Source organism: Mytilus californianus, unplaced genomic scaffold, assembly GCF_021869535.1.
Source record: "Mytilus californianus isolate M0D057914Y unplaced genomic scaffold, xbMytCali1.0.p SCAF_19, whole genome shotgun sequence".
Taxonomy (NCBI): Eukaryota; Metazoa; Mollusca; class Bivalvia; order Mytilida; family Mytilidae; genus Mytilus; species Mytilus californianus.
In genome coordinates, this window is record NW_026262667.1 from 9,266,813 (window position 1) to 9,294,521 (window position 27,709).

The window sequence follows — 27,709 nt, forward strand, 5'->3', positions numbered from 1 at the left end:
CAAAAGCAAAAGGTCTTTCCACGGAAAACTGCAAAGTGCAGCTTTTAATAGGGTGATTAATAAAAGTGGTATAATAAATGAAATAGGACGAACGTCAATGTGCATATCTCCATAAACAATTTTTACATTTAATCAGAACTTTATTGCACATCACTGTTATTACAGCAAACGTCCGCGTATCCCTGAAACTGATTACTTAGATTGTAGGGAAACACAGTGAACAATCAGATTGTAATATGTTTGCTTCATAAGAAATAAAACATTATACCCCTATTCCGGAGCGGGGGTATTATTAGATACAAACTTTTGGCTTTAATGGTGTAAATAAAATCTTATATATTTCGATAGATTATAAAGTATCACCTCATATACAGATCGTGGACTGAAAATGATATGTGTTATTGTTAAGAGATGGTCGTTACTAAAGTTGCCACAAATCACTCTCAACTTGACCAATACATGAACTCTTTTAATTATAGTACTGTAGTATCTTATTAGTTTTATTTCAAAATAACATTTAAAACTATGAACTAGATTTGACAGCTCCTGGTTGCCGTTTCCATTGAATGTTATATCTGATAAATTCTTGTGGATAGATTTGTATACAGACAAACTGATTAATAACAGTTACATAATGAAACCTCACAGTCGACAGGAGTAAATAATTGGAGTACATTGCAGTACGTGTGTTAGGGGGTTGTATGGTACTAGAGTTACGTGTAATATAAGTCCTTGAATCGTGCAGACACACTATTTAGATATTTTTTAAAAAACCTCTAACGATGGATTTTCTTTTTTTTTTAAATGAGTTTTTCCCTGTCTGTTTTCCTATAATGGAGCTAAATAGTTTTGTTAATCTTTTCTGGTTAACCGCAGCTTCAACTCTATTTAGTAGCAGTTTTTAAAATGGAATATTACCGAAGACCTTACTGTGCCTCCTTGTTATTGTATTAGGTTTGTGTGTACGTGTCTCATAAACATATACCTCATATACCTTCTACGCATATTTATTTATTATTAAATTCAACATAATTGTAGAAATATCAAATTCTTACACGGAAGTACTGTATCCAATCATTATCATATTTAACTTAATTTTAGAAAATGTAATACTTTTACACGGAAGTACTATATCCAATCAATCTGCAACAGCTAAAGATATAAATCTGTATGTCATTAAAAGTTACAAACATGTATCAAACTGCAATTAAAAGGACAAAATCCGCCAACTGATTGATCGTTTAATTTATGAGTTGTATCTATGATAGAGTACATTATCTGTTAACAAAGCTCTGTTCATTACCGGTTAATAAGTTAAATAAAATTTTAGAGGATTGCAACACAATTTCATATAGCAGTCCTAAGTATGAAATCGTTCAAATTATAATGGCGTATTGTTATTCTAAACTGTTTCCCAAAATTGATCGCCCTGAAGTTTATTAAAATAAAGTATGTCAATAAAGGTTTTGATTTTGTAAATATTGCCGGTATTTTTAACGACCATTCTGTTAAAGAACAAATTCCGGGATATTTTGATAATACTGAGCTCCCTCTTATTTGTTATATTTACAAGAAATCTACCCGGAAATCTGTGTTTAATTATAGCCAATTGTGTAAAGATGTTAATATCAGTGAAAATACACCTACTTCATGTTATAACAGGAGATCTTAACATCGTTCAAGACCGAGAGTTAAAATCATTCCTCAGTAAAGGACCTAAATATCGTCCCCCGTCAATTATTAATTGGAATGAGTGTCGTAATATCATCCACGACTCACTCCATACTTACTGTTTGAAATGGATAAAACGGGAAAAAGCTGACAAAAAATCTTTGGACTCTTTTTTTATACGACCGCAAAAATTAAAAATTTTTTGGTCGTATATTGGTATGACTTTGGCGTCGTCGTCGTCGTCGTCGTCGTCTGGCGTCGTCCGGCGTCGTCCGAAGACACATTGGTTTTCGCACTCTAACTTTAGTTTAAGTGAATGGATCTCCATGAAATTTTACCATGAGGTTCAATACCACGAAAGGAAGGTTGGGATTGATTTTGGGGGTTATGGTACCAACAGTTAAGGAATTGGGTGACAAAAAGGGGCCAAAAATAAGCATTTTTGTAACTTCCAGACAATAACTTGTGTGTAAGTGTATGGATCTCTCTGACATTGTACCACAAGGTTCCATATCACAAAGGGAAGGCTGTAATTGTTTTTTGGGGTAATTGCCTCAAAATTTTAGGAATTAGGGGCCAAAAAAGGGGCAAAAAACAAGCATTTTTCTAGTTTCATGACAATAACTTGTGTGTAAGTGTTTGGATATTTCTGAAATTGTACTACAAGGTTCCATATCACAAAGGGAAAGCTGGAATTGAGTTTGGGGGTAATTGCCCGAAACGTTTAGGAATTGGGAGCCAAAAAGGGGCCAAAAATAAGCATTTTTCTAGTTTCCAGACAATAACTTGTGTTCAAGTGTATGGATCTCTCTGAAATTGTACTGCAAGGTACCATACCACACAGGGAAGGCTGGGATTGAGTTTGGGGGTGATGAATCATAAGGGGGTTCAAAAAATTTGGGGGGGGGATTTTTTTTTTTCTTTTTTTTTTTTTTTTTCCTTTTTTTTTTTCTTTTAAAATTTTCCATTTTAAGTTGGTTATTTCTGATTAATATTTAAAAGCAAATAATAATGATATGGTAGGAGATACACACCAAACAGGATGTGTAAATTATTATATAATAAGTATTGTGCAATAGCAAGAAATTTTCAATTGCACAGTATTGCGCAATAGCAAGAAATCTTCAGTTGCACAGTATTGCGCAATAGCAAGAAATCTTCAATTGCACAGTATTGCGCAATAGCAAGAAATATCCAATAGCACAATATTGCGCAATAGCAAGAAATTGTCAATTGTACAGTACTGCGCAATAGCAAGAAATATTCAATTGCACAGTATTGTGCAAAAGAAGATACTTCGTATAAATTGCTTATTTCTTGATCAATTTCAATGGGGTTTTATTCTTGAATTCTTGGGGTTCTTTAATATGCTGAATCTAACCATGTATTTAGATTTTTGATTTTTGGGCCCCGTTATCAACTTTGTCCACATTGAGGTCAAAAGGGTCCAAAATTAGACTTTGTTTGATTTCATCAAAAATTGAATTATTGGGGTTCTTTGATATGCCGAATCTAACCGTGTATTTAGATTCTTAATTTTTGGTTCCGTTTTCAAATTGGTCTACATTAAGGTCCAAAGGGTCCAAAATTAAACTTAGTTTGATTTTAACAAAAATTGAATTCTTAGGGTTCTTTGATATGCTGAATCTAAACATGTATTTAGATTTTTGATTATGGGCCCAGTTTTCAAGTTGGTCCAAATCGGGGTCCAAAATTAAACTTTGTTTGATTTCAACAAAAATTGAATATATGGGGTTCTTTGATATGCTGAATCTAACCATGTATTTAGATTTTTGATTTTTGGGCCCCGTTATCAACTTTGTCCACATTGAGGTCAAAAGGGTCCAAAATTAAACTTTGTTTGATTTCATCAAAAATTGAATTCTTGGGGTTCTTTGATATGCTGAATCTAACCATGTATTTAGATTTTGGATATTGGACCATAATAGGTGAATGTCCAATTTAAAATTTTTAAGTTCTTAGACCACATTCAATCTGTGTTAGAAACCTATGCTGTGTCAAATATTTAATCACAATCCAAATCCAAAGCTGTATCAAGCTTGAATGTTGTGTCCATACTTCCCCCAACTGTTCAGGGTTCGACCTCTGCGGTCGTATCAAGCTGCGCCCTGCGGAGCATTTTATTAATTGTTTTATGGGTCACTATAAGAGATCATTTCACCTTTAGCTTGATAAATTGTTTATTTATTTTAGCCGAATATAAAAATCTCTATGTTGAGAGAAAATCTCTGTCATTGAAAAATAATTAACAGGTCATAAAATTCTATCAAATTATCCCATATCATCTAATTAATACTATCAGTCTCCAGAATCCAAGTTTTGATGACTTTTGTTGATAGGTTAATTATAAATTTCAAATGAATTGAAGGATACACTATGTCAACAGATAGTTTCATGTTTGGTCCATTTATCTACAAGCATAATATAGTGCAGAATACACTTGACTCATACATTCAGTTATAACATAAACCTAAACACTGAACCTCAAGTTTTTAACTTAACAAATGAATATTGAAAATTTTTAGCCTTTATTTTTCAGATTCTGTCAATTCAACATAAAAAAGTTAAATTTACAGACACTGGTAAAAACATAAAAAACATAAATTTGTTCTCATGATGATTAATTAACCACCCTTAAAAATCAAACCACCATTCATCTATGAATGACGTCACTGAAACAGCAATCAAACAACAACAAACAAAAAAGAAAGAAAAGACTATAAGGCTTCCTTAATGTACAAAAAATGTCATTTAACTTTATCCTTTAAGTCAACATACAACATGCAACACGCAACACGCAACATGCAACATGCAACATGCAACATGCAACACGCAACATGCAAAATAGCAGTTCCCATCGTATAGTCAGCTTTCACTACGGCATATACTGATTACTATTGCAATACAATTGTGTAGAGCAGACTTTTGTCTGCAGTTTCGATTGCCATTGCAGTACAATAGATTTTTCAATCGTGTAGAGCAGACTTTTGTCTGCAGTTTCGATTGCCATTGCAGTACAATAGATTTTTCAATCGTGTAGAGCAGATTTTTGTCTGCAGATACGATTGCCACTGCAGTACAATACATTTTGCAATCGTGTAGAGCAGATGTTTGTCTGCAGTTACGATTGCCATTGCAGTACAATACATTTTGCAATCGTGTAGAGCAGTTTTTTGTCCGCAGTTACGATTGCCATTGCAGTACAATACATTTTGAAATCGTGTAGAGCAGATTTTTGTCTGAAGTTTCGATTGCCATTGCAGTGCAATATATTTTGCAATCGTGTAGAGCAGATTTTTGTCTGCAGTTACAATTGCCATTGCAGTACAATAGATTTTGCAATCGTGTAGAGTGTAGAGAAGATTTTTGTCTGAAGTTTCGATTTCCATTGCAGTGGAATAGATTTTGCAATCGTGTAGAGCAGATTTTTGTCTGTAGTTTCGATTGCCATTGCAGTAAAATATATTTTGCAACCGTGTAGAGCAGATTTTTGTCTGCAGTTTTGATTACCATTGCAGTACAATATATTTTGTAATCGTGTAGAGCAGATTTATGTCTGCAGTTTCGATTGCTATGGCAATACAATAGCTTTGCAATCGTGTAGAGCAGATTTTTGTCTGCAGTTTTGATTGCCATTGCAATACAGTGGATTTTGCAATTTGTAGAGCAGACCTATTGCATATGCAGTACCGATAGCCGATAAAAGATGTCATTTAGAGATGAATCATAATGTTCTGAATACCTTTAAACAGCAGCTTCAATGACACTTAGAAATCATCGGCCTGTTAAAAGTACAACCTCTTTAGCTGACACACTTAAGAGGACTCAAATATGTACAAACACTATAACAGAGGGTGTGTCTACAATTGAAAGAATATATACCACTTATAAGTATACATCATTTTAATCAAAACTAACCAGGCGTTTAGAAATATGAATTAAAACTATTAGAAAGATGTGTTCTAAATAGTATACTTACCCGTTAACACAAATTTGAAAAAAAACAATTGGCTTTCAAATGTCAACATTTGGCAAGCGTCAATAATGTATGGTAAGCTCTTTTCATAGCCACTCGAATCTTCATCAATTGTATAATCAAAGCACTGTAAGCGCTGTAGGCAGTTAACCAAAAACCAAGGCAAACATAATTATGAAAACTGTGGCTATGTTGCTTCATTTTTTTTAAGATTTAAAAGAACAAACATTAAACATTCATATATTGTGCATTTATGTTCATTTAATGAATTAATTATTAAGGCAAATAATTCATATTTTATCAAGGTTTTCAAAAGCAACGCATATATCAAGTATATTTTTAATGGTCATGTGTCTGCAGTGGTACAAGTTCGAAATGATTGCAGTTGTTCTAGTTGATAGTTAACGTTGGTATTAGTTGACTGTTAGTAGTTCAAGTTGACTTAGTACGAGCTTGTAATATTATGCATGGACTTGCTTCCCTGGAAAGAAAACTGAGTTTGTGTTCTACAGTGCAAAAGTTATGAGACACAAATCAGACAAATGTTTACTACTACGGGGATCAAAGGTGAGGTCTGACTGACCTGCCCATAGTAAATGTAAATGACCCCCGCCTTCACCCCAAGTCCATGATGTCTAAGTTTGGAATAAAATGACAGGTGATTATAATAAAGTTGGTCAAACACTCTTGGGCTTGAAAGATATGTTTTCTTTAAAATGAGCCATATTAAAATGAATTTTTTTATAGAACCAGAAATTATTCAAAATATAATTAAGGTAAATTCTTTAAACCTACTCATTTTTTGCATCTATAAAATTTTATAATAAACAAGAAATAATTGTAACAGAATGCTGTTACGAAGTCTCCCAAACAAAGCTGCCATAATTATTCATTCCCATGGTCGCCTGACATTGGGCAAAGTCTAGTACACATTGATTAGGTCTAGTAAAGTGATATGCATATGTGATGCCTATGAGATTGACCTTGTATGTCATTCAAATCTGTTTGAAATGACAAACAGGAATGAATATGGTTTAGGAGTTGGTATCTCAAACTTTTACAAGTTCTTAAAACACACACAAGAGGGGATGGGGTGACCTTAGGGACTAACCCCATATTTCATTTGATTTTTTATGTTGTCCCATACATGAATATATATATGGTTTAGGGGTGGGGATCTCGACCGTTATCAAGTTTTCAAACAGGAGGGGGTGGGGTGACCCCAGTGACTTCCCCTATATTTCATTTGATTTGTTATATTGCCAAATACATGAGTATATATGGTTTAGGGGGTGGGGATCTCATCTGTTTCCAAGTTATCAAACAGGAGGGGGTAGGGTGAACCTTAGGACTCTCCCTATATTTCATTTGATAAGTTCTGCTGTCCCATACATGAATATATATGGTTTAATTTAGAGGTCGGGATCTCGACTGTTTCCAAGTTCTCAAACAGGAGGGGTGGTGTGACTGCAGGGACTCCCCTATATTTCATTTGATTATTTAGTCCCATACATGAGTATATATGGTTTCGGGGTGAGGATCTCGACCGTTTCCAAGTTTTCAAACAGGATGGTTTACAGTGACCATAGGAGCTGCCCCTATATTTCATTTGATTTATTATATTGTCCCATACATGAATATATATGGTTTAGGGTGGGGATCTCGACCGTTTTCAAATTCTCAAACAGGAAGGGGTAGAGTGGCCCCAAGCACTCAATCTATATTTCATATGATTTGTTATATTGTCCCATACATGAATATATATGGTTAAGGGGTGGATCTCGACCGTTTCCAAGTTCTCAAACAGGAGGGGTGGGGTGACCCCCAAGGACTCCCCCTATATTTCATTTCATTTGTTATATTGTCACATACATGAATATGTATGGTTTATGGGATCATTATTTTTTTGTATGCTCCAATGAACAAATTATGTCTTTAAGAGAAAGATATATACCTACATATTACACACAAAATCCTTCCCAATTGAAACTTACTGGTCTATTATCACACTGTAACGTGCCACTGCTAACAAAAGTGTGCATGTTTCTAAGACATATTGAAAAAATATTTTCATAATACAAAGCATGTTACAATAACTTCATATCCACGTTGCAATTAAGAATTTTGCAAACAAATCAACCAACTATGGTTTATTTCAATTTTATTGTATGATATCACTTATTTATTTATTGTGTGTCTTGCTTGTAAATGTATAAGTATATATGTAATTGTTAATGTATAATTGTTATCCTCTTGTAGCACCATATGTGTGCTTAAGTTTAAATAAATTGTCTTGTCTTGTCTTGGGATCTTGACCGTTTCCAAATTCTCAAACAGGAGGGGTGGGGTGACCGCAGGCACTCCCTCTATATTTCATTTGATTTATTATATTGTCCCATACATGAATATATTTGGTTTAGGGGTGGGGATCTCGACCATTTCAAAGTTCCCAAACAGGAGGGTTGGGGTGACCCCAGGGACTCCCCTGTATTTCATTTGATTAGTTATATTGTCCCATACATGAATATATATGGTTTAGGGGTGGGGATCTCGACTGTTTCCAAGTTCTCAAACAGGAGGGGTGGGGGTAACCCTAGGGACTTCCCCTATATTTCATTTGATTAGTTATATAGTCCCATACATGAATATATATGGTTTAGGGGTGGGGATCTCATCCGTTTCAAAGTTATCAAACAGGAGGGGGTAGAGTGACCCAAAGGATTCCACCTATGTATCATATGATTTGCTTACATTCAGGTATCATATAATCTAGTTGCACTATTTGCGAAAACAAAGTAAGAAACTTCCAACTATGTTAACTGACCCTTCAAAATTGAGAAAAACATTGCAGTAATATATTTACACTTTAAAAGCATCTTACATGCATTATCAACATTTATCACTGATAAAGATGATTTATACTGTCACCAGGAACATATATATTGTTAGATATACTGTTCCCAGCTGTCACATTGTATTGGATTTTGACATTAAAATTTGTCAAAAAGTAATTTTGAGTTTCCGTATCAAATATTTTTTGCTTTTTCTTTCTTTTACATATATCTTTTGGTTTCCATTTCTAGTGTTTATATTTATTTACCATGCATAGATGTATTTTGTCACCTGCCTGAAATTTTTTTTTTAGTTGATCTCCAAAACCCGGAATTAACCTTATCCGCTTCCGGAATCGGACCCGATATTGTAATTGTCTACACGGCATCCATTGTTTTTCAATGTTGTTTTTGTCAGTCAGATACGATTTTACTCGAATTTACACATTACTTGTAGGCGATTATCTGTATAAAGCTAGCGGTTGAACAAAATGAACATCGCTGTCATGAATAATAAAGATGAAAATACGTTTTGAGATCGTTTATTTAGAGACTTTGGTAAAAAGGTTTGCAAAGTTATTTTTAATTTTCTTTCAAGTGAAAGGACCGTCGGGCGTAGCTAGTAACCAAGTCGAGTGTCCGATTGCAAAAGTGGAAGGTCGCGGACCTCGGACCACCGCTAATTTGAACCCCTGCCTCCAAATTGAAAAGATACGAAAATTTCGTCTTCTAATTTGAAATTGCCGCCAACAGCATGAACAGTGGAACTTATTAATAGACTACTGACGTAGTTGTAACACGTATTGACGACAAACAATATTCCTACGACTTTTGCCATTTGGGAAATCTAAACTACTTGTCTTTAAAGATTTTCGGCGATTAAATATTTTATACAATTGTTCTTTGACATCTTAGCCAAAAGCACAGGGTATAATAAACTACATAAGGATTCCTAATGTGCTCTACTTCCTATGTGCAACTTCAAAACTTTTGGGTGGTTCGACGATCATTTAAGGTTTTTTCTGGTCATATTTTTGTAATCCAGAATTAAAAGTATGAAAAAACTATTCAATTAGTTATAAATAACATTATATCCAGCTAGATAATAACAATGGCACGTATTTCAGCATTTATTGGGTAGAACACAAATCTAGGGTGCTCGCATAAGGCAGCTTAACTGCCTAAAAACCAAAAGTGACAACCAAACTGAAAGATGTGATACAAACATCAGAATCCCAATAAGGACAAAAGCATTAAGAGAAAACATCAACACTGAAAGAAATTCTATGGATATTAATCGCATGCAGATGGAGGCTGAAAGTGGCGTTAGTCAAATACAACTCGTCTATCGAGTCACCAAGGCATATTACAAGTGGCGTTAGTCAAATACCACTCGTCCATCGATTCACCAAGGCATATTGCAAGTGGCGTTAGTCAAATACCACTCGTCTACTGAGTCACTATATATTGCATTGAAGAGGTCTATCTTAAAAAAGAATCTTAAGATGGCTCCATTGAATTTGAAAACTGACAATGTATAAAGTCAACAACATAAAATTCTTTAGATATCCACAAGATCTGTCTGTCCATATCTTTAGATATCCACAAGATCTGTCTGTCCATATCTTTAGATATCCACAAGATCTGTCTGTCCATATCTTTAGATATCCACAAGATCTGTCTGTCCATATCTTTAGATATCCACAAGATCTGTCTGTCCATATTCAAATTTCTATAATACGTTTTCAAACTTATATTTAACTTGGAAAATTATACACATTACTGAAACGTTCATTTTTTTCATCGTCCTATGAATATTTAGAAAATAGAGATACGTTTTTTTGGGTGAATCTCGTATTTTCAAGTATATACTAGAAACTAATATTCATGACCATGAAAAATTACATAATGAAAGTTATTTTTGACAGAGATATTTGTTATCATGTGTTCATACCTTAACATGAATTACAACCGAGTTGTATTTACGATTGGAATAATGATATCCATCTTAAAATTTAGTGCTTTGTTTTCTCTCTCTCTTTAGAGGGAGAGGGGGGTTAAATGGATATACATGTATCATAACTGTGTGAACTATGAATTCTGGCTTATTTAAGATATAATTTGTCCGTTCCTTAAACTAGATAGTTGTATCAACCTTGGTCATAGTTTTTAAACAAAAAGGATTGATTAGTTCTTAAGTTAATAAGGAGGAATAGGGGTCTTAAGCTAGGGAAGTCAAATGTTTGGAACCAGCTTCACTCTATATTCTATACTATGAAATACACTTCTTAAGTTTACAAGATATTTTATCTATATAAACAAGTGTGGACACAGATGAATGTGGATAGTATGTTTGGATGTTTGACAGTGTTTTATATGACAAAAGGAGTTCTATGTTTTTCCTATATGGTGTTATTAACTGTGTTGCACGTTGACAACCAACCTGAGCATGAGGAGTGTTGTTTATTTAATATTTAGATTTTATGTTCAAGAGGGCATGAAAGAGACACTAATTGCATTAATGCCCAAATGATTATGATAGAATATTTTCCACATCTTTGATTTTGGATAAATTTTGTAGCTAGGAGAGCAACACATAATAGGTTCATTTTTTCATGTGATTTTTTTTTAAATGGGAGATGATATCTGAGAACATGATATCAGGAGGCTGCAATTCAGTGGTTGTCGTTTGTCTATGTGTTACATAATATTTGTTTTTCGTTTATTTTGTGTACATAAATAACATAAATGACTATGCGTTATGGGCTTTGCTCATTGTTGAAGGCTGTATGGTGACCCGTAGTTGTTAATTTCTGTGTCATTTTGGTCTGTTGTGGAGAATTGTCTCATTGGCAATCATACCACATCTTTTTTATATGTATTTGCTCACTATTTGTATGGTTCTATTTATATTACTTTGTGGTGGATTGTCAGTATCATTAGTAAAATATTTTGTTAAAATGTCGAAATTGTTTCTCAGATTAGAAGACATTTATTGGTTTTTAGTAATGAAAATGCCTGACATGATGCTTGGGGCTAGATGAGCTAGAAAGTAAACTTCTGTGTTGTTTTTTATCAATTCTTTGATAACATCTCCTCCAAAGCTGGCCGAAGCAAAAAAAAGTTTTGACCAATATGAAAACGATATCAACAAAAAAACCTTTGTGAGCATGCTTCAAAGACTCATAACTGCTCCAAAAGTAATCTGATAGAATTTCAAGCATGTCAAGTGGGTATTATGAAAATCTACTTAATATGTCTAAATATCAAAAAAGTTATAGTATTCAATATGAAAAAGGTATTGCAAAATTATTCTCTTTTCAATTTTTTTTGTTATATGGATACAAATATAAGTGATACCAATACAGTATTTGTTGTGGTATGAAAATGTAGTTATTAACATTTACTGTAACAATGTTAATTCACACAAATTAAGAAATAAACAAATGAATGAAAAATGTTGAACATGTACAATGAAATATAGTTTTAGAAATCAATTAGACCAGATAGGCCTTATAATTTTTTTTTTTTTTTTAACATACTGAATGACCATTTACACTCAGGACCGAGTCATCAGTAGGCAGTACAGATGTATTAAAACAACCTAGCATCATATTGCTAGTAGCGAGTGTAGCATTGTCAGGTAAATTTGTTCTTTTTTTTAAATTTGGTTAAAGGACAAAAAATGTTTGGTTCAAATCATAATAAAATGCTTTTATCTCCTTATTACTTACATTGTACATAGAATGGATACTACCCTGACAAATCCTTGTACATGAGAGTTGTCTATCAAATCTTTATTTCACAAAGAATGAATTGCATAACAATGAACTGAGCTCAAAGCAAAGCACTTTAATAATACACTTAGACAAAGAGCTCAATCCAGTGATATACTTTGTACTACAGGTCCTTCATGAACATCCTATCCACCAAAACCATATCTCACAAACATGCCATACTACATGTACATGGTTCGATCAGAAGTCCTGAAAAAGATATGAATTTTATTATCATATTTTAATTATACATACACAGGTTAAAAGTTATATACTCCAATGGCAGTCTTTCCTGCTAAAATGTCATGTGTAGAATGTGATATACCATTTTTGGGTCTATATGGGTACTGTCCTTTATATTCATTAGGTCATTTTGACACAGCAAAATATATAGAAAATGTTAACTTTGATCTGGAAATTGAGTTCTTTTTCGCAAAATAAACCCACTAAAACTAAACTTTGAATGCAAAAGACCCCTAAATGGCTAACAGATATTGCTATAAAGAATAGTCCATGATGATTATTGTTATTAAAGAGTTCATGAAATGTACACTGATTCTGTCAGTTGAATGGACTAGAATGAGATAAGTTATATAAACATAAAGGTTTTTTCAACAGTTGTGGTGTAAATTAAATCAGTTTTATTTTATGGTTGACCTATTTAAGTACATATGTAGACCATTGGCTTTTCAACACTTACAATATCGATTATCTATTTATTGTTATATTGTTGGTATTTTTCACCTTCCTAAAACAGTTTTAACGCAACATGAACGCAAGCTTAATAGATCTTGATAGGGTGTCCTCTCATATTTTGACGTTGCTGAAAAATTTTGGTTGACATATGTATCCTCTTCTCATCGTTTTTCGTGCTATTAAGAATGCATACTGTCGTCACAATTTCCATTGAAAAGGCATGCATAGTACAAATTCATATAACGAACGAAAACATATGATCTGACTATATACATGTACATGTATGTATAGGTTATCAGCTTTTCTGCACATATTAGCCGGTAAGCAGCAATGAACCTATTATGGCGAGTGAGCACAGCTAATGAGTTAAAATGAATCAAATTGTGTCCTCAGTGGGGGATAATTAAAAGGGATCTATATGAAGAAAACCTGATCATCTGTTTATCGTTCTATTACTGGCTTTTTCACCTCCCTAACTTGGCCTAAGACAGTTTTTACAGAAAGCAAGCTTGATAACTACTCCTCACACACATGTATAGATTATCGGCTTTTCTACACGAGTCATGAATATCGTAAAATGTTAGCCAGTGAGCAGGCCCGCAATGAACCTTTTTAGCGAGTGAGCCCAGCTAATGAGCTAAAATGAATCAAATTGTGTACTCAGTCACAGTTGGTGATATTTTAAGGTATAGACACAAAGAAAACCTGCTTATATAAATCTCAGTGGCGGATCCACAACTTTTCATAAAAGGGGGTGGCCGCTGACTGACCTAAGGGTTGCCCACTCCCGTCATGCTTCCCCAGTGGCGGATCCGGGGGGACGGTTCCGAGGGTTGGAACCCCCCCCCCTTTTTTTGGACGATCAATGCATTTGAATGGGGACACATAGTTGGAACACCCCCCCCCCCCCCCCGCTACCCTTTGTCCCGAGTTGGGAACCCCCCTTTTATAAAATGGCTGGATCCGCCCCTGCTTCCCTATAAAATCAACAAAATTTTCCCCATCCCCTGGATCCGTCTATGTAACTGTTTATCGTTCTGCGTAATACTGGCTTTTTCACCTCCCTTACTTGGCCCTAGACAGTTGCTTATCTGTTTATCGTTCTGTCACTGGCTTTTTTAGACTAGAGACTTCATGTGTACAAACCTGACGTCAAACTCGTGTACTATAAAAGAAGAGACAAATAATTTCACATTAAATCCTGTAACATTACATCTAAAGATAATTACAATCCAAAGTAAATTATATTACGATGTCAATGGACTAAATTCCCGCGCAAATGTCATCACTGGGATAGACCAAAACGAATTTTAGGTTTATGTATCAATCACATTCCGATCAATTTACTCAGTTAAATAAAATATATGTGTTAACTATTTTTATATTGGTTTTGAATTTAGTTAATCTATCAGAAAAAAAGATTTATTTCTCGCAGATAGCCCTCAATACTATACACCAACTCGACACTAAAGCTATAAAACCCTAAAACATAATAGTATATGGAATCGTCCAAACGGATTACCTAATATTGATATAGGTGAAATATGTAGATTCAGAATTGTGTACACAGAAATAAAGCCCTAAATGGTGAAAACAATAACACAACTGTATAAAATCATTGTTTATTAAATTTGCTTGCATAAGAACCATGAAGTTAAAATTCATAACGATTACGTTTATCCTGTCAACCCCTTTTCTTCATTGCATCAAGGCTTCCGTTGCTTTACATCGAGCAGCAATTCAACCAATCGGGGAATGTTAAGTTGGGACATACCGTGGCTCTATTTTTGGAAGCGTGATCTTTACATCGAGGCTTGCGTTGCTTTACACCGAGGCCACAGTAGTTCGACCAATCGGGGAATGTTTATTTGGGGCATGTGACCTATTGAACTGCAGGTTTTATAATATTTTAATCGAAATTGTAGAAAAATGAAATGTTGTTAGTACATACAAAACAGAAAATGATGAATACTTTTAGTGAAAGATAAATTGGATCCGGGTTCTGTGTATTCACATCATTTGTACAACTCTCCTTACTGATGCCATTTTTTGGAATTTCTGTGACCTAAATGGTTCGCGAAAATTAATATTTTATTATATATATAGTAACAAACAATGAGGGAGATTGTCATGTTAAGTATCGGATGATATTGGGTGAAAACGCATTTGGAAAAGTCACAATTTTTTTTTTTTCAAGATTTCTTCGCGAAATAATAGCTTGCAATACCGCCTTCTTTTATACCATAGAAATAGGCAAATTTGAATTATTAATTATTATTATTATTATCATTATTAATTATTCAATACAAATAAAGGATTGTCCTAATGTTCACATACAGGAGATTTAAGAATCAGTTTTTAGTCTTTGTAACAGAGTTGTATTTCCGGATGACATTAAAACCGTGTATTTTATTCACACTTGTAATGGAATTCCTTTCAGTCTTGATTCAATAAAGAAATTATATCTCTTCACATGGACAACCATATCGAAATTTGAAAGTGAAATTAACACTTTATAAAGTAGGTGCGTCTAAAGGGACTTTCTGTGTTTACCTTCATCAGGAAAGCATTTATTTGTCGACAGGTGCAGACCAACGTAAAGCGTAACATACAGCAGCGAGACTCTCACTGATACTGTAGACATATCACTAACAATACCATTGTTAGTATACAAGGTAAGATGTTGTGAAGTTCACAATGGCCATTTTAAGTAATGGAAGTACCATATTGACAATATAGTGCTTCCGTGTTAAGACAAAGTCTAGTGTCTATTTTATCGAAGTTTTAATCAGGATGAGACAAAGAAAGGAAAACAACCTTACATGTATAGGTTGATGCACACAAAACAATAGTTAAACAAGTGCAATGCATCAAATAGCGCTTTAACTGTTTAACAAGTGCAATGCATCAAATAGCGCTTTACCTGTTGAACAAGTGCAATGCATCAAATAGCGCTTCAACTGTTGAACAAGTGCAATGCATCAAATTGCGCTTCAACTGTTGAACAAGTGTAATGCATCAAATTGCGCTTTAACTGTTGAACAAGTGCAATGCATCAAATAGCGCTTTAACTGTTGAACAAGTGCAATGCATCAAATAGCGCTTAAACTGTTAAACAAGTGCAATGCATCAAATATTGAACAAGTGCAATGCATCAAAAAGAGCTTTAACTGTTGGGCAAGTTCAATGCTTAAAATAGCGCTTTAACTGTTGAACAAGTGCAATGCATCAAATAGCGCTTTAACTGTTTAACAAGTGCAATGCATCAAATAGCGCTTTACCCGTTGAACAAGTGCAATGCATCAAATAGCGCTTCAACTGTTGAACAAGTGCAATGCATCAAATTGCGCTTCAACTGTTGAACAAGTGCAATGCATCAAATTGCGCTTCAACTGTTGAACAAGTGCAATGCATCAAATAGCGCTTTAACTGATGAACAAGTGCAATGCATCAAATAGCGCTTAAACTGTTAAACAAGTGCAATGCATCAAATATTGAACAAGTGCAATGCATCAAAAAGAGCTTTAACTGTTGAGCAAGTTCAATGCTTCAAATAGCGCTTTAACTGTTGAACAAGTGCAATGCATCAAATAGCGCTTTAACTGTTGAACAAGTGCAATGCATCAAATAGCGCTTTTACTGTTGAACAAGTGCAATGCATCAATTAGCGTTTTGACTGTTACACAAGTGCAATGAATCAAATAGCGCTTTAACCATTAAACAAGTAGAACAAGTGCAATGCATCAAATAGCGCTTTAACTGTTGAACAAGTGCAATGCATTAAATAGCGCTTTTACTGTTGAACAAGTACAATGCATCAAATAGCGCTTTAACTGTTGAACAAGTGCAATGCATCAAATAGCGTTTTAACTGTTACACAAGTGCAATGCATCAATTAGCGCTTTAACTGTTACAAAAGTGCAGTGCATCAAATGGTGCTTTAACTGTTAAACAAGTGCAATGCATCAAATAGCGCTTTAACTGTTGCAGTTATTGAAAAATAACAATAGTGAAGCAATATGTATTCATTTCACATCTTTTATGTTGACAGTCTATGAAAAATATTTGAGGTCAAAACGTAGAATTTGAGCATTGTCTTTTAAATTATTGAGGCAAATTCAATTCACTTTCCTATAAATTATCGATATTTGATTGGTCTGCACGAGAGGGAGACATTCAAAAAAATGGTCTCATTCGTATTAACCAATCAAAATCTGGCATTTTAACCTGAAATTTTATAAATAATTTTATTATACTTCATGTCAAAATGCCAGATTTTGATTGGTTAATACGAGGGAGTCAATTTACTCTATCCCATAGCAAATACTTTATTACCCTTCACGGAGACGCTTGCTCAAGTGTACGCTTTAATAAATACGGATGATTGTTATGTACAAAACGACATAGTTTATTACTTTGAATTTGAAATTTAATAGACAGTAATAACAGAACATTCAGTATAATAAATTAAATAACACATATCTGAGAGGGTGATAGAGCACATTGTTACCCCTCGAAAAGACATTGTCAACCTTGGCTTTGCCTCAGTTGACAATGTTTTCTCGGGGAAACAATCTGCTCTATCACCCTCTCAGCTATGTGTTATTTATATATTAAAACCTTTCCTTAACAGTCAAAGGAAAATTGGGTGGCGCATTTATAAACGGAGTACCAGAATTTTTCGCGCACTTTAACACTTCAACTTCATAAAAGATTGTTTGTTATTGTTTTTAATTCGAAATCTACAAAATGAAGGACCACATTTTGTTGCTGTTGATATTTACCATTAAGAATATATATGATATGCCATTGATGTTCCAAAGGTGAGGTAAACAGTACACCACAAGACAACAGTGCCATTATACTAGATGTAAAGTTATTTTCAGCATCATTCCAGATTTATCATATGATAAAAGTGCACCTTTAAACATTTAACCTTAGATCTACTAGGCACTAGCTTTTGATTTTGGTTGAAAACGATGGGTGACGCATGAGTGGCAAGTCTAGTACCGTTTAGGGTTCTTGTGCGAGTTGAAGTTACTTAATCGTTGGTAAGTTAAATTTGTCCAACCTTTACATGCCCGTCGTTGTTTTTTGTTTACACGCCAATATGATGGTGCTCTAGATTTTGTTTTTTTGGAATGTCTTGGAATATTATTGGTAATTGTATTTTTGTTCATTTGATTTAAGCTAGTTTATTTTGTAGCAACAGAGTTTATTGTGTCATTGAAAAAAACAGATGAGCGTGTAGGAATCGCATGTCATAAGGACATGCACTGTGTATTGATTTTGTAAAGAGTAGTTAATAGTTAGTACACGTACCGTATGTGTTCGTCGGAAAGCTTCTTAAACAATCCAATATTTGTTTATTGTTGGTATAATCTTATCGATATGTGATATTTGCTGCAATTCATGATCTTAATATTGTGGAATTTTCTTGATTTATCCTCACCGGGAAAAATTTAAAAGCCCCGGATGTATAAGTACCGAAACACGTGAAGACCTATGTGACCAATAGGGACATACAAATAATAACCAAATTCATCTAAGGTCAACTTTGCCTTAAAGGTTCATAATCTTTTGATGCTAGAAAAATGATTTGTTTCCACTTGGTAATGTTAATTCAAAAACAAATCCATTGTCTTTCGTAATAATGAATGTCTATACAGAAAATAATTTCAAAAATATATAGAAATTGAAGAAATTTATTTTAGACGTTAACTTTGTTTAATTAACATTAAAACCCTACATGTATTGTTCTTAGAGCGAATTTGTAAGTTCTAGTTTCTATTATTTTTTAACCAATATCAGAAAAATAACAACGTATTTTTTTCCCATTCATAAAACATATTCTACCATACCTGAATCATAAATTGTGTAAGTGTTTTTATCGTTACAAGATCGAACTTTGTCCTGTATTGTTCATATCAATAGATACGCCATCAGGACATGCATCATAGTTTGAAGTGTTCAGATGCATATCAACTTGTATATGTTACATATACCACAACTTCATCGTCATTGTTGTATATGACTCAAATTTACTAATGAGTCAAAATTGTAAATAGAAATAGATGTAAGTAAATCTCTGTACTCGTTGTGGTAAGTTTACCTTTGATGATGCTGATAATAATATGTTTCCGATATTATGAATGGGCGTAAACCATATAACCTCATTCATCTAACGTTGAATCTCATTCAGTAAAGTCGACTAAATTTGACACATTAATTTCAGTATAGTTACTGAAATAACCTTTGAATAGAAAAAAGAAATATCAAACCTTTATAGCTTCTTCAGTTTATTGTATAGTACAAAGGCAAAAAAGGATGAAGATACCAAATGGCAATTAAAAAAAATTATTATTAGAAAAAAAGCCAAGATACCATGACCAAAAATTCTGTGAAAGAAATGCTAAACTTCCCATCAAACCTGAACGATCATTACTTGTAAGTTTAACCGGAAGAAAGTGCATCTACGTCTCGGAAGTCTTACTGAGCATGCGTCCGATATAGCAGACTTCCTACTTTACACATTGTTTTTTTTTCTCATTTAAAATTTTCCCTCAGACATGAGGGTGTGGATGGGATTTACAGAATAGAGAATAGTGGGCAAAACTTGCAGAATAAAGACACGCAAAATTAAGAATACAGAAAAATAGGCAAAAAAAAAAGAGAATGATGGGGTGCTATTTTATAAAGAATAAGGGGCAAAATATTTAAAGAATAGAGAAAAATTGTCTAAGGGAGCTACCATTTGATTTTTATGGGGGGGGGGGGGGGATGAAATTTGAAAAAAATAGGCAGGACAGGAGTTTTGAGTAAAAAAAAAGGCAGGATGAGCAACTTGGTTAAAAAAAAGGCAGGATGACAATTTGTGTAAAAAAATTCAGGATAAACTAGTAAAAAAAAAAGGCAGGACAGAGATTACAACTAAAAAAAAAAGCAGGACAAAATTTTTCATCCTAGCCCCCCCATAAAAATCAAATGGTAGCTCCCTAAAACAATTAAGAATGAAGAAATGGAGGACCTCCATCCAGACCCTTATACATGTAGTATCCAGTTTAAATGAACTGGTAACCATATTGTAAAATAACTAACCTCACATCAAGTAACTGGCTCGAATGATTGTCTAGAGAAATGTCAGCCAGTAATATGCATAAGGATGTCTAGAGAAATGTCAACCAGTAATATGTATAAGGAGAGACCAACAGTGACAAATTATTTACATGTACATCTAGAGACAACTTTGCATTCGTCACATTGTACTTTGGTTATAAAAAGTTAATTGATCATAAATATCATTGGAAGTCTAGTTTAATTAAGAAATATCCAAAAAGTGTATTAAGAAAATCTATAAATCGCAATTAATATCAAGCAGTTCACAAAATGCTCATATTTTGTTAATGGCAGCTACTGAAAACAAACAAAACATAAGTTTTTTTTTCGACTTATGAGTTAGTATGTCCCTTTGGTTCTCTTTTTAACCTCACCACATTTTATGTGCCTCGTCAATAGTTGTCTTATGTCATATCTATGTTTTATCGTTATTCGAAGAACTACATGACTGTGTTTAAATGTCAATTCTTTGACTGTTAGTCTGTAAAATTTATTCACACTTCTTTTTATATAGTCTCGAGATGTTTTAGAACTTAACATATTGGACATATTGTTGGAAACTGTATGTTACCCTCTGTATGTCTTTGGGTTATTTTTGTCGTTTGGTTGCTGTCTCATGACGCTTACCCTCACATCACCTTTTAGACACACCATGTGTCGTGATAGACTGATACACGTATTTAGATAAAACAATTTAAGGCTTAAAGATGCATTGAATTGAACATTTAATTTCAATGCAATTTTGAAAAAGCTTTCAATTACAACTTTTTTATTCCAGGAAAATAGTTCCTTTTTCATCAGAATTATTTCTCAACTATATATATAGGTATAGATGTTTTAAGTATTAAATCCTATTTGCTCATTGAACCATTTCCGTACAACGCGACCAAGATAATGTTTTAATAAAAACCGGAAGTGTGTGAAATGTGTGTAGAAAACGAATATTTCCACTAGAAAAATACAAGTTTTACGTAACTATGGTTAATTGCCGATTAGACAGTAGAGCGTGCGTTATTAATTTATGAGTGAATTGTTAATTTTGAATTAATTTGAAAATGGAGGTAAGAAAATATTTATTTATCATTCAGTATCATTTAGAACAAAGAAAAAAATATTTCGTTATTTTGTTTAATATTTCACACACGCATATATATATAAATATAGTATGACATAAAATCTTGAATATAATATCATAAATTTTTTGAACGCATCATAGAGTAATTAAAAGATAAATTTTGAAAGTTTAGTTTATCTAAACAATATCATTAATGGTAGAATTAAACATGGAAAACTAACAACAATGAATGGATGCCAATTGAATTTTATTACATGTAATACCTTAGATTAATGTAAGTATTAATGTATTCCATGAAGCTTTCCTGGAATTCTCAAAATTTGTTTTTCTTATATCCGATTCTTAGTTCATAAAAAAAGAAAAGAAAACAACAGTCGGAAGAAGGTTCAGCTTTCTACACAGCTTGAAAAAATACCTCATGGACTTTTATTGAATTTAAGGGATCAAAGTTAAACATATCTTATATGAAGATTTACACACATTTCAGAACTTCTGTGTTGACATGACATATCATTGATATTAATAAATTATCAGTTTACAAAACATCGAAAAACTTAAGGATTTTCTACCCTAGAAATAGATTACTTTAGCTGTATTTTGCAAAACCTTTCGAAATTCTCTGTCTTCAATGCCTTTTTAACTTCAAACTTGATTTGGCATTATAACTTTTTTCATCCGAATGTCACTGATGAGTCTTTTGTGGACGAAACTCGCGTCAGGCGTACACAGTTATATGTCGTTGATGAGGTTTTTATATTACGAAAGGGAAAACCAATAACAACTGAATTCTAAATTTGAATCAAATGCGAAAAGATGTTTTTAAACTATCAATATAGACTGTAGAGTGAAATCTTCCATTATAACCATGAAGTCAATGAAAGAGAATCACGTTCGTGGGATTTTTTTTTATCATCTGTTTAAAAACATGCCGGAATTCTAAACGAATATCTAATTAATATTTTCCCGCTTCTGGAATAACAGTTCAAAATATTTCAATGCAATATTGTTTACAAACAATGTTTGTGTTATTTACAGAAAGGATATAGTCAGATTAATTTGAACACTAGGGACAATAACATTTCACGGAAGCAAACTTCATTATTTAAATAATAAATCAAATAATTGTTTCTTTCGCGTGTATATACTAAAATCCTTTTGAATTATTACATAAACATTCTAGCTTCAGGATACAGCCATTTAAGTAGGTTAATTTTTCTTAATCTTTTATCTAAATCAAATGTTTGACAAAATAATTTACACCCACACTAATATACTATACGGAAAGCGATACAAGGAGACAATGATTTAAAAACCAAAAAATCCCTCGTTAAATTTTAAATAAAGGTATATGTCCAGGCCATTATTACATCAGATGTGACCTTGAGAGGTCATACCGGTGTTATATTGCTGCAGAAAGAGGGACGAAAGATACCACAGGGACAGTCAAACTCATAGATCGAAAACAAAATGAAAACGCCATGGCCAAAAATAAAAAGACAAACAGACAAATAATAGTACAGATGACACAGCATAGAAAACTAAAGACTAAGCAACACGAACCCCACCAAAAACTGGGGGTGATCTCAGGTGCTCCGGAAGGGTAAGCAGATCCTGCTCCACATGTGGCACCCGTCGTGTTGCTTATGTTATTACAAATCCGGTAAATAGTCTAATTCGGTAAGTCACAGAAATTTCCTTGCGCTTTTGACTGATAACCGAACGTATTTCGTATAAATACGCGGACATTATCGAGTGCAAAACAACATTCCTTATCGCTTGTTATAATATTTCTTCAATGAATACTCATGAAAATATTTGTTAAGAACATAGATAAATGATAAGTGCAAACAAATGCAGCGGGTTTATAGCTCATATTTGTTACAAAATGAGACAACGTTCCATCAGAAACCAAATAACGTAGAAATCAACATTTATTGGTAACCGTACAGCCTGTAACAATTAGCAATACCTATACCACATAGCAAGCGATAATCAACCTCAATGCTACAATCTCATACATTATAAAATAAGGAGATGTGGTATGATTGCCAACGACACAACCATCCATAGGAATCCAAATAACGTTGATTTGAATATGCTTGATTCATTTAAGGTCTGGATTTGGTGAAATACCTTCATGTAGATTATTTCAGCTTGAGATAACAATTCAACGAGAAAAAAAATTCTTTATCGGTTTTGCACTTAAAATACATTGATTCATTGGTTGGTTTAACATAGTTATTTAAATACAGTTAAAAACCATGTTGATGCAGGCGAGATAGAATCAAGAAATTAGAGAGAGGCAGTTAAACTTTGATAGAACTAGAAAAAAACTGAATCAAACTCACAAATTCATATCTTTGCTGCGCAAATTTTCATAGTTAGACCAGTACCGTCTATTTGAAACATACAAAATTGATAAGATATAACAAAGTAAGACATAAGGTACACATGGTATTTCTATTTGAAGTCGAAAGAATTAATAAGATAATAAGAACATGATGCACACCGCGTATGTCGTGAGAAAGATTCTTTAAAGGTTTCATTTGAAATCCAGTGGGTATTTAGGACACTCGGATACAAGATGCAAAACTATTTTGTAGATATAGCAAAATATATGTGATGCTATGTAAAAACCCTTTTATTTTTCGACTGAGTATGAATAAGAATAAGAATAAGAATAAGAATATTTTATTGAATCCAATTAAAGGGCCCGTTTCTGAGCATATACATATATATATAGTATAAATTATACAGTAATTTTTAAGATATATTACATTAAAATAAATTATTAAATAACTATACTCCATACCAGATGGTGTTTGAAAATAAATAAAATAGAATATTAACCCTCTCTAATACATAAAAAACAAAAACAAAAAACTACATCACTACTACATGTATATTTTGTTAGTTACTGGAATGCAAATTTTCTCTTATTTCAAAACAAGTACTTATAAATCTTCACACTGACATATTTACATTTTCAGACTCACATAACATTAACCAAATAAATTGTTCATACTTTGAATTATAAGGGAAGTTTTTACATTGAATGCATGCTTCATTAAGAATAAAATTCCGTTCCTTTTCATATGCAGTGCATTCCATTAAAAACTGTAACTCGTCTTCAACCTGCATATTTTTACACTGCCCACAAAATCTTTTATCTTTATCGACTTTTTTATATCTACCTTTATCAATAGCTAACTGATGAGCACTGATTCTAAATTGAGTTAAGCTTTTTCGATACTGAAATTTATTAACTTGACATAAATATACTTCCCTTTTGAAGATGTTTTTTTAAATTTTAAATAAGTACGCAATTTTCCTTTTTTAAAATTTGCATTATCTTCTATAGTATTTTATGAGATAGAAGCTGCGTATGGTATCGCTTAGGGAAGTAATAAAACAATTATGTAGGTCAATTATATCTCACTCACTCATGTAGTAAAAAAACCCATTAAAAACACATTACATTATATGAACTATTTAAAAAAATATTATTATTAGCAAATATAATTTTTTTGTATAAAAAACAACTTTTTATTTCCAGATGTCAACCGTCATGTTTGAAGACATCGGGTATACCATACATAATTCCTTTTACAACTACTCGTACTTGGAAATTACATCTTTTTCGACTGTTCCGTTTTCAGACATAAAAAATTGTTCTACCGAGGACTGGATATATCCAAAGTTATTACTACTGAGTCAAAGAAAGGCTGTTCTTTATCTTCCAGTTATCATCTTTTTATTTTTATTGATGATATTAGGATGTTTCGGAAACGCACTGGTTCTGTATATTTACTGTTTCCGGTCGAAAAAGAGGTCAGCGAACAATTTTATTATTGCCATGGCATTGTTTGATTTTATTACGAGTGTTGTAGTGATGCCAATTGACATATATGATTTACTCTATCATTACTCATTTTATTCAAACATTGCGTGCAAAATTTTCAGAGCTGTTGAAAGCGCTACTACGTATGCATCCGCTGTGATTTTAATACAGATTGCATTTGATCGTTACTTTAAAATATGCAAGCCTTTACGTTTTGGTAATCGGAATAGAACAAAATTTATGTCTATATCAGCTGGTATGTTAGCTTTACTTTTGTGTAGTCCAGCCGTGGTTCTATTCGGAACAAGAAGAGAACAAATTTCAGGAAATCTATGTGGTTTTGATTGCTCCGTTGATCAAAAATACAAAGGCTCGACCTTCCAAACGATTTATTATTTGATATTAGGTTTAGTGTTTATAGTAACATTCGTTATATTATCAGCTTTATACTTTTTAATCTGGTTAGCAATTAAAAGAAGAAAAGGCATCACTATCGGTGAAAATCCCAGACAAAGTGTTATACAAAATGGCCGAAAAAGAATGTTATCAAGCGTAAGTGATGATGATTCCTCGTCGGTGGTGCACAATCAAAAACAGTTCCGCAGAACATTGTCTAACTTATCAACTAAATCAAAACTATCGAATCTATCTGAAAGGTTGTCCAATATAAAAGCATCTCGGACGACAAAGATTTTCATCGCCGTCACCATTGCGTTTGTATTGAGCTATTTACCCTCCGTTGGTGTAATGATTTGCAGATCTGTAAATAAGAAGATAGAAAAAGACTCGTCAGAATTTGTTCAAGTGCTTCTAAAATTGTTTTCAAGATGCCACTACTTAAACAACGCCGCCAATCCAATTATATATAGTTTCTTTAACAAACACTTCCGTGACGAAATTACAAAATTAACCAAGAGCATTGGTTTCTGTTGCAAGCATCGTTTTCGTCCCCGCTCATTGTCAACTTCTTCCGGATCATCGCGAAAAGGACGTTCATCCAGATCAAATTCATACAAAAGTGAACGTACTCATGAATATGAATTGGAACATCTTAAACATTCACGTTAATGTTATAAAACATTGCATAACAATCCTTTTGCTGTATACTGTTAGCATTAAAAGCACGCATTTTAAATAGTTTTCTTTTCTATATTTTGTGTGAATAATTAAATGAGTTCGAGACTTAACTTAGTCTGGTCCTTGTTTTATGTTACAATAATGCCATATATCTCTATTTGAAATATCTGGGATTATGAAACAGCAGTGTGTATTTTCTTTATTAACTAAAGACGAATAAAAGATTGATTGATTGATTGTTGGTTGCTTAACGTCCAGTGGCAAATATTTCATGCATATTCAGGACGAGACGAATAAAAGATACTATTCTTACGAAATTGTTTGAAAAAGACTTCTAACCGTTAATAGTTTCAAAAACTATTTACTGATTATGAACTATTTACTGGAAGCAAACAATTTCCCGTAATAAGACTATTTGCAGCTGGAACAAACATTTTCCTGTACTTACTGTATAATAAACCACTTATTTAAATAAGTGGATATTATCTAAATAAGTGGATACTATATTGATGATTTTGTATATGAATCCTCAGACGAATGGTCGAAACGTATATATTTTTAAGCAACTCAATGTACATTTTGCAAACTTGTAATAAGGCCACACCAATTTGATTAATAGTTCTTTGGATTTTCCCGCTCCTGTTTTGGAGAAATTGACTTTTCAATAAAAAAAAATAATTACCGCTTCCGCCAATTTTTGGGCCGCATGCCGCTCCAAAATTAGTTTATCCTTGACATTTTATTTTCTTTCAGACGTTTTTCTTGTGCATATATTGCTCTGATCGATTCAAACGCACGTGTGATAAATCGATTTGTAAATAAAAGGTCAAAAATCGGGATGCCAACATGAAGTTGTGTCAGATCATTGCCGAGGACAAGTAGTTATTAAACACACATTTATTTTAAACGCGTTTCGTTTTACCTATGAAGACCTGTTCTAGGAGACAAAAATAAAAAATCTTTCGTTAGGTGACCACGATCACATCAGTACTTGTTAGAAGTTAGAACCATTGTCATACCCGATCATTGTTTCAACAGACATAGTCCGAGATTACTCTGACGTCCAGCGGCTGTTTTGCCAGACAAGTTGGGGCGCTGTTGCCCAACGGCCCCAGCTTGTCCTGCAAAACAGCCGTTGGACGTCAGAGTAATATCGGACTACAACAGACATAAAAAAAGATATCTGTCTTGGATGAAATTAATATTAAATTCACATGAGTTTTTAAAAAATGACAGATTAATCTTATTTTGACGAAAACCTCATATCCCCTTGTTAGTCTATTAACATGCAATCAGAACTCTTTTGTAAGGGAAAATTTCCAACGTTCGAGACCAAAGTGGTGGTATTGGGATTGGCATGCTAATAATAATTAGGGATGTGTTATTGGTGCAACCACTTACAGTTTGAAATATATTGCAGGTTTCAGGGGCAAAAGGAAAAAGTATTTTGCTAAGTCAGAATAATGCATGTGAATGTGGTTAACGGTATTTTAAGGGAATGCTTTAATAAATTGAGATCTACATGCATAGCAATATAACTATCTTACTGAGGATGTTGTTAAACTATTCACCTTACTCATTATGTTGATCCTATTATGGATAAATAGTTCCAACTGGATGTCAAGCAGC

The 27,709-nt window shown here is 33.2% G+C and overlaps 2 protein-coding genes across 3 annotated transcripts in view; both read left to right on the forward strand.

The window, feature by feature from the left end:
- LOC127727247 (40S ribosomal protein S21-like) overlaps nucleotides 1-27,709 on the forward strand; it is a 1,096,693-nt gene that overhangs the window by 113,152 nt on the left and 955,832 nt on the right. The window lies entirely within an intron of this gene.
- On the forward strand, nucleotides 21,002-26,140 carry LOC127727236 (growth hormone secretagogue receptor type 1-like). Its single transcript, XM_052234719.1, has 2 exons — nucleotides 21,002-21,148; nucleotides 24,719-26,140. The coding sequence occupies exons 1-2, from the start codon at nucleotides 21,143-21,145 to the stop codon at nucleotides 26,069-26,071; spliced, it is 1,359 nt and encodes a 452-aa protein (XP_052090679.1). The 5' UTR covers nucleotides 21,002-21,142; the 3' UTR covers nucleotides 26,072-26,140.